Source organism: Pteropus medius, unplaced genomic scaffold, assembly GCF_902729225.1.
Source record: "Pteropus medius unplaced genomic scaffold, Ma_sr-lr_union100, whole genome shotgun sequence".
Lineage (NCBI taxonomy): Eukaryota > Metazoa > Chordata > Mammalia > Chiroptera > Pteropodidae > Pteropus > Pteropus medius.
Window position 1 is genome coordinate 8145421 of NW_024351073.1, and position 9809 is coordinate 8155229.

The following is a 9809-nucleotide window of genomic DNA, read 5'->3' on the forward strand; positions in this document are numbered from 1 at the left end:
GGTCAAGATTAGGGCCCTGAGTGAGGCCTGAGGAGACTACCTACTCCAGAACAAAAGGGATCCTACCTCTGCTATTAGACTTGGACAGCTCTAGGTAAATCTATTATATTAAGATACCCCCTGACTTCCTACTTAAGGGTCTCGGAGAAGTGATTGTCAATTGGAGTGGGAGGGCTTAGTTCAAGAGTGGGAAATGTTCCAAGCAATGTCAAGAGTCAAGGTGAAGACTGTTAGTGAGGGCTGAGGCAATGGCACACCTTAAAACAGAAGGGATCCCACAGACCTAGACCTCACCTGTCCTACTGTCAGCCCTGAAAATTTTCACTCTGAGATGGCTGGCTGTATCCAGAGGAGCCTTTCTATTTCCTCTTTTGGGTTTTTATGGAACAGGTGATACAGGACAGGCCTGTGAGGCCCTAGAGCACTGCCTTGATGAGAAGACCTGTGGAGGCAGCCTCCATCAGAGCTTTATACTTAAGACCAGTAATATCTTTCTTCTCTCCCTTAGACTTTGGGCTCTCTTTGCCCACTTTCTTGCTGACACTCTTATCTGCTGCCACCCACACAAATTATCATGCCTAGTGATGAGGAGAGTCCATGCTTTTCACATGAGCAAAGATTTCAGGGCCACAGTGAGACAGACCCAGGGCCTGGCGGGTGCACAGGTTCCAGAGGCTGAGAATGAGGCTTCCTCCTCCACCTCTTCTTCTCTGGTACCCTGTATTGTAGAGAAGGTTTCAACTCCTGGAACACACAGTACTCCCCAGGCTCCTCAGAGTGCCTACTCCTCTTCCTGTCAGTCTAGAAGAGATAGAAAATTCAAACACTTTGCAACCCCTACCAGACACAGAGCTTGCCCTTAGACTCTCTAGATGAAAAGGTAGAATTATTAGTCAATTTCCTGCTGCACAAGTATCAAATGAATGAGCCCATCACAAAGGCAAACACAACTGAAGCTGTTATCAAAGAGGACAGGGATGACTTCTTTGAGATCTTCAGGAAACCCTCTGAGTACTTGGAACTGCCCTTTGGTATTGATTTCCAGGAATTGGACTCCACTATCCACTCCTATGAGCTGATTAACAAACTGGACCTCATCTATGAGGGAAGGCCTCCTATTATCTTGGGCACGATCTCCATGAAGGGCAACAACCATGCCACTGAGGAATAAGTCTGGGAAGTGCTGAATATGATAGACTTATATTCTAGGATGAAGCTCTTCATCTTTGAGGAGCCCAGGAAGCTCATCACCAGAGATCTAGTGAAAGAAAAGTACTTGGAGTACCTCCGGGTGCCCAACAGTGATCCTCCATGTTATGAATTCCTGTGGTCAGTAGCCTGTGCTGAAGCCAGCAAGATAAAATTGTTAGAGTTTTTGGCCAAGGTTCATGGGACCAGCCCCAGGTACTTTCCATCCCAGTATCAGGAAGCTTTGAAAGATGAAACAAAGAGAGCCCAGGCTAGAGCTGCAGCCAGGCTAGTATCACCACCAGAGCCAGGGCAAGTTCCAGTCCAAATCCAGTAGTTCTCCCCACCCCTAATGAAGTCTGAGGGAGAGTATTCGCTTTGTCTTTGAAGAGGTAAGTCAACATTTGAAATAGTAGAAAACTGGAGGGGGATCGGTGGGAAACCTGTAGAACACCTATTTATTCTTATTCTACATGGATGATTTGAAGATTTGTCTGTTTTTCAAATGTTATTTCTTTTAATCAGAGGTTTAACTAGCTTACGAATCTAAATTATAGACTGAAAGGAAACATGGCGAAGTGAGAGATGTCCCCAGATCTCTTCTCTTGAAACAACAATAAGCTGAATATCTAAAACTCAACAACAACAACAACAAAACACCCAAACTGCACACCAGCACGTCTGAGCGTGGGATCTGCACATAAGAGCTACCACAGGTCAGAACAGAACCCCGGCTGTCGGGTGGTGGACTGGGAGAAATAAAGAAGCTGTCTCTTGCAGCTGCTGGAGCTCCCTGTAGGAGGTGGGGGAGGAGAGAAGGTGCAGCGACTTCCTTGAACAGCCCCGCCTGGGAGAGTTTGTGAGTTCCACGCAGTCAGCGGCAGGGCCGAGTCATCAGGACAGAAGGCAAAGAAGCAGGATGGCAAAAAAACAAGAGGTGATTTTTACTGGCTGGTTGCAAAACTGAGGTTGAGTTGGAGCCCTCAACCTCCAACCCAGGGGGCCCAGACCCCCATACCCTCCAAGACAGACCGCCGTGGAGCCACAGGGGAATCTGAGCAAATGCTACCAAAACTATTGTTAACACTGACAGAGACTGAAACTGAGGGTAATAAGTGTGATTAAATATCTACAAGAAAATAAACGCATTATATAAAGGCATTTTTAAGGCTTTATATAAAGCAGAGGTCCAAGAGGCTTAGACGCCACCTACTGGAAACCAAAAGAAAAATGCCTTCTTTGTAGCAGGCTAAGCTTGTTTTACTTTCTGGAAAAACAAAAACAAAAAGCGGAATACACTTCTATTAATGCCCAGGTGGAGAAATAGTCCATTAAACACCATGAACAACCAAGGTGACAAGGCATCTCAGAAAGAAAGAGAAAAATCTCCAGAAAATAAGCTAACAGATACAGAAATATGTGACTTAAATGACAGAGAATTCAGGATGGTACTTCTGAAAAAACTCAGTGATTTGTGAAACGAGTCATATCAACAATTTCAGAAATTGAAAAAACAACTAGACAAGCAGAGCAAGGAGATTGAAACCCTCAAAAAGAAACAAACAGAACTTTTGAAGATAAAAAAACATACTGCAAGAGTTGAGAAATGAAATAGCAAGCTTGGGAAATAGAGTTGACCAAATGGAGGAAAGGATCAGTGAAATTGAAGACAGAAATCTAGAAAAAAATCAGAAGGAAGAACAGCGAACCCAAGAATGAAAAATCATGAAAGAGAAATACAAGACCTAGCTAATACCATCAGAGGGGGAAATATGAGAATATTGGGCATTATTGAAGACGAGGAAAACAATCAGGAACTAGAAAGCATTTTCAGACAGATAGTTGACGAGAATTTCCCAAATCTAAGGAATGAGCTAGAGCTTGGAATTCAAGGAGTCAACAGAACACCCAACTTCTTCAACCCAAAAAGGCCTTCACCAAGACATATTATATTATAATGATCAAAAATCAATGACAAAGACAGAATTCTCAGGGCAGCCAGGGAGAAGAAAATGGTAGCCTATAAGGAAAATCTATTAGATTATCCTCGGACTTCTCAGCACAGACCTTAAAAACCAGAAAAGAATGGTATCAAATATTTAAAATATTAAGTGAAAAGAACTACCAGCCATGAATAATGTATCCAGCTAAGCTCTCCTTTAGATATGAAAGAGAAATTAAGAGCTTTCCAGACATACAAAAATTCAGCGAATTCTCCACTACAAGGCCTGCACTACAGGAAATACTGAAAGGGGTCAGCTCACCTAAAACAAAAGGACAAATTAATCATCATCATCATCATCATCATCATCATCATCATCATCAGGCGTAAGGTGACTACCAGGCAAAGAGAAGCAGAGGAGTACAACCCTTACTAAGAACAGGGCATTACAAGCTTAAACAATAAGAAGAGAATTGCTATAGCAAGATAGTAATGAATGTTCAGTATACATAGAGACAAATTAAGATAACAATGACTGAAAAGGGGAGGATTCAAAGATCCAAATTTGCAAAGGGGAATGGAGATAAGGTACATGCAGAAGAAAAGGGATGACTGTATATCTATAACTATCCTTTACATATTCATAATGATAACCACACACAGAAGATTCAGAACTGAAGTAAATAACATAAAACAAGAATGACCAGAGGGAAAACCCACAAAAGCCAACCAAAATAAAGAAAACAGAAATGCAAGGACAATGAAGCAATGGAAACATCAAGCTACCAGAAAGCAAAAGATAAAATGGCTATAAGAAGACCTCATATTTCAATAATCACCCTAAATGTAAATGGACTGAACTCACCAATAAAAAGGCACAGAGTTGCAGAATGGATCAAAAAACAAAACCCAACCATAAGCTGCCTTCAGGAGACACATTTCAGCTCCAAAGATAAATATAGACTCAAAGTGAAAGGGTGGCAATGATATTTCGAGCAAATGGCTTTCAGAGAAAAGCGGAAGTAGTGGTACTAATATCAGACGAAATAGACTTCAAAATAAAGAAGGTAAAGAAAGATACTCAGGGACACTTCATAATGATAAAAGGAATCATGCACCAAGAAGAAATAACACTTATTAATATCTATGCTCCCAATCAGGGAGTCCCAAAATATGTAAAGCAATTACTAACAGAACTAAAGGGAGAAACAGACCAAAACACTATTGTAGTAGGGGACCTAAATACCCCACTGTTGGATATGGACAGATTATCCAAACAGAAAATCAATAAGGAAATAACATCTTTAAATGACACATTAGTCCAACTGGACATAATTGACATTTACAGAGCCTTCCATGCCAAAAACGCTGCTTATACATTCTTCTCTAGTGCGCATGGAACATTCTCAAGAATCGACCACATACTAGGACCCAGAGATAGCCTCAACAAATATAAGAGGGTTAAAATCATACCAACCATATTCTCTGATCATAATGCTCTGAAATTAGAGATCAACTGCAAAAAGAAAGCAAGAAGAACCACAGATACAAGGAGATCAAACAACATGCTACTGAAGAATAACTGGATCAGGGAAGAAATAAAAGGAGAGATCAAGAGATACATAGAAACGAATGATAATGATAGTACAACATATCAAAACTTTTGGGACATGGCAAAAATGGTCATAAGAGGAAAGTTCATATCATTACAGGCCTATCTCCAAAAATAAGAATAAGCCCAAATAAACAACCTGATGCTTCATCTTTAAAAACTAGAAAAGAAAGAACAAATGAGGCCTAAAGTCAGCAGAAGGAAAGAAATATTCAAAATTAGAGCAGAAATAAATGAAATTGAAAACAAAACAAAAAAACAATAGAAAAATAAATAAGGAGCTGGTTCTTTGAGGAGGTTAATAAAATTGACAAACCCCTGGCTAGACTCACTAAAGAAAAAAGAGAAAGGACACAAAGAAACAAAGTAAGGATGAAAGAGGGGAAATTATGACAGACACTGCAGAAATACAAAGGATCATACAAGAATACTATGAAAAAGTATATAACATCAAATTTAATAAGCTAGAAGAAATGGACCAGTACTTAGAAAAATACAGCCTTCCTGGACTGAATCAAGAAAAACTGGAAAATCTAAATAGACCGATCTACAGTATGGAAATTAAAACAATCATCAAAAACCTACCAAAATGTAAAAATCCAGGACCAGATGGCTTCACCAGTGAATTCTACCAAACATTCAAAGAAGGTGTAACACCTATGGAAGAGGAGGCAATACTTCCCAACTCATTTTATGAGGCCAATATTACTCTGAAACCAAAATTTGATAAAGATAACACACACACACATAAAAAACTGTAGACCAATATTTCTCATGAACACAGATGCAAAAATCCTAAATAAGATACTAGTGAACCAAATATAGCAACATATTAAAAGGATTATACACCATGATCAATTGGGCTTCATCCCAGGGGCATACGGATGGTTCAACATATGCAAATCGATTAATGTGATACACCACATAAGCAAATTTTTAAAAAAGAATCATTTGATCATATCCATGCAGAAAAAATCTTTGACAAGATACCGCATCCATTTACGACCAAAACACTTAACAAAATTGGTATAGAAGGAAAGTACCTTAACATAATAAAGGCCATCTATGACATATCCTCAGACAACATTATTCTTAATGGTGAAAAACTATGAACCTTCCCTCTAAGATCAGGAAAAAGGCAAGGCTGTTCACTATCGCCACTGCTATTTAATACAACATTGGAGGTCCTAGCGAGTGCAATCAGTCACGAGAAATAATAAAAATGCATCCAAATAGGAAACAAAGAAGTCAAACTGTCACTATTTGCAGATGATATGATTCTCTATATAGAAGACCCTAAATACTCCACAAGAACACTGCTAGGAACAGTAAGCAAATACAGTAAAATCTCTGGATACAAAATAAATGTTCAAAAATCCATAGCTTTCCTATACACTAATAATGAAGTATCAGAAAAAGAAGTGGAAAAATAATTTCTTTTGCAATTGCACCAAAAAGAATAAAATATCTAGGAATAAATTTAACAAAACAAGTGAAAAACCTATATAATGAAAACTACAAGACCCTATTAAAAGAAATTGAAGAAGATACAAAGAAATGAAAAGATATTNAAAAAAACAATAGAAAAATAAATAAGGAGCTGGTTCTTTGAGGAGGTTAATAAAATTGACAAACCCCTGGCTAGACTCACTAAAGAAAAAAGAGAAAGGACACAAATAAATAAAATCAGGGATGAAAAAGGGGAGATTACGACTGACATCGCAGAAATACAAAGAATCATGCAAGAATACTATGAAAAAGTATATTTAATAACCTAGAAGAAATGGACCAGTACTTAGAAAAATACAATCTTCCTAGACTGAATCAAGAAGATCTGGAAAATCTAAAACGACCGATCAGCAGTATGGAAATTGAAACAATCATCAAAAACCTACAAAAAGTAAAAGTCCAGGACTAGATGGCTTCACCAGTGAATTCTACAAAACATTCAAAGAAGATTTAATACCTATTCTCCTCAAACTCTTCCAAATAATCGAGGAGGAGGCAATACTTCCTAACTCATTTTATGAGGCCAATATTACTCTGATACCAAAACCTAGTAAAGATAACACAAAAAAAGAAAACTACAGACCAATATCTCTCATGATCACAAAAATTCTAAATAAGATACTAGTGAACCAAATATAGCAACATATTAAAAAGATTATACAAGTGGGCTTTATCCCAGGGGCACAGGGATGGTTATATAAGTGGGCTTTATCCCAGGGGCACAGGGATGGTTCAACATATGCAAATAGATTAATGTGATACACCACATAAACAAATTAAAAATAAGAATCATATGATCATATCAATAGATACAGAAAAAGCCTTCAACATGATACAGCATTCATTTATGATCAAAATACTTAACAAAATTGATGTAGAAGGAAAGTACCTTAATATAGTAAAGGCCATATATGACAAACCCTCAGCCAACATTATACTTAATGGTGAAAAGCTAAAAACCTTCCTTCTAAGATCAGGAACAAGGCAAGGCTGTCCACTGTTGCCACTGCTATTCAATATAACATTGGAGGTCCTAGCAAGTGCAATCAGGCAAGAGAAAGATATAAAAGCATCCAAATAGGAAACAAAGAAGTTAAACTGTCAGTATTTGCAATATCATGATTCTCTATATAGAAAAACCCTAACGACTCCAAAAGAACACTGCTAGAAATAATAAGGAAATACAGTAGAGTCTCTGGATACAAAATTAATGTTAAAAANAAAATGAAGCGTCAGAAAAAGAAGTAGAAAAAATAATTCCTTTTGCAATTGCAACTAAAAGAATAGAATACCTAGGAATAAATTTAACGAAACATGTGAAGGACCTATATAATGAAAACTACAAGACCTTATTAAAAGAAATTGAAGAAGATACAAAAAAATGGAAAGATATTCCGTTTTCTTGGATTGGAAGAATTAACATAGTTAAAATGACCTTCTTACCTAAAGCATTATACAGATTTAATGCAATCCCCAGCAAAATCCCATTGGCACTTTTTAAAGAAACAGAACAAAAAATCATCAGATTTGTATGGAAGCACAAAAAACACCAATTGCCAAAGCCATCCTGAGAAAAAAGAATGAGGCTGGAAGCATCACTTCAAATTATACTACAAAGCAACAGTAATCAAAACGGCATGCTATTGGCAGTGAAACAGACACATTGACCAGTGGAATGGAATTGAGAGTCCATATATAAACCCATATATACAGGCAAATAATTTTTGACAAAAAAGCCAAAACCATACAGTGGAAAAAGGAAAGCCTCTTCAATAAATGGTGCTGGGAAAACTGGAAAGCCACCTGCAAAAGAATGAAACTAGACTGTTGTCTATCACCACAAAGAAAATTAACTCAAAGTGGATTAAGGACCTGAATATAGGACCTGAAACAATAAAATGTGTAGAAGAAAACATAAGAACGAAACTCAAGGACTTTGGACGTAAAGAGGATTTTATGAATTTGACCTCAAAGGCAAGGGAAGTAAAAGCAAAAATAAATGAATGGGACTACATCAAACTAAAATGCTTCTGCTCAGCAAAAGAAATCGTCAACAAGGTAAAGAGACAACCATCTCAATGGGAAAATATATTTGCAAGCAACGTCTCTGATAAGGGCTTAATATCCAAAATATATAAAGAACTCATATGACTCAATAACAATAAAAAAACCAACGATCCAATCAAAAAATGGGCAGAGGACCTGAACAGACACTTCTTCCTAGAAGACATACAAATGGCCTACAAACATATGAAAAGATGTTCAACATCACTAGCTTTTCAAGAAATGCAAATCAAAACCACAATGAGATACCATCTCACACTTGTTAGAATAGCTATAATCAACAGGGCAAGTAATAACAAATGTTAGAGAGGTTGTGGAGAAAAAGGAACCCTCATCCACTGCTGGTGGGACTGAAAATTGGTACAGCCACTATGGAAACAGTATGGATGTTCCTCAAAAAAACTAATAATTGATCTACCATATGATCCAGCAATCCCACTACTGGGTATTTACCTCAAAGACTTGAAAATCCATATTCAAAAAGATATTTGCACACCGATGTTCATAGCAGCATTATTCACAGTGGCCAGGACATGGAAGCAACTGAAGTATCCTATGATAGATGATTGGCTAAAGAAGCTGTGGTACATATATACAATGGAATGTTACTCAATCATAAGAAGAGATGAAATACTGCCATTTGCAACAACATGGATGGGCCTCGAGATAATCATGCTAAGTGAAATAAGCCAGACAGAAAAAGTTGAAAATCACATGATATCATTTATATGTGGGATAGAAACCTAAAAGCAACACATGAACAGGACAAATAGAGACTCAGGGACATGGACAAAGATAGTGGTTACCAGGGGGAGGGGAAGTGGGGTAAAAGGGGTCAAATATATGGTAGCTGAAGGAAACTGGACTTTGGATGGTAATCACAAGGTGGAATATATAGATGTCAAATTATAATGTACACCTGAAAATTATATAATTGTATTAACCAATGTTACCCCAATAAACTTAATAATAAATAAATAAATAAATAAATAAATAAATAAATAGAATAGCAAAATTATAAAATAAGTTAGAATAGAACTAATCACAATGTACAATACTTATATAAGGAGAAATATAAAACTGTCCTAATGAATAGAAGCTCTGATTGAATAGAAAAACATAGTGTTTCTGTATAGACATCTTTAGTGTTGTAATTTGTCATTTCTCCCTTAATTCATATATAAATTTGGTGCAATGCTATTAAGAATTGGCACAGAGTTTTCATGTAACCCGATGAACTGATTCTAAAACTCATACAAAGGAACAAAATAAGGCATTGCCAAGATAATTTTGTAAAAATTATAAAACAAAACAGTAGGCTCAGGTAAAGTTCAGTGTGATAATTAACTGTGACAGTGGCATTTTGAGATATTAGAGAATAAACAGATCAATAAATTATTTTAAAATAACTGGCTATTTGAAAAATAAAAATACAAATCTGTAAAACACCGTTCACCAAAATAAATTAAGTTCCTGATGAATTTAAGGAAAAAT

At 37.0% G+C, this 9809-nt stretch overlaps 1 protein-coding gene across 1 annotated transcript; it reads left to right on the forward strand.

Annotated features, from left to right (window-relative positions):
* Positions 1-584: 584 nt before the first annotated feature.
* On the forward strand, positions 585-1525 carry LOC120586106 (melanoma-associated antigen B16-like). The gene is given in 2 exon segments (XM_039842529.1): positions 585-713; positions 845-1525. Coding segments are annotated over 2 exon segments (810 nt in total).
* The last annotated feature ends 8284 nt before the right edge of the window (positions 1526-9809 follow it).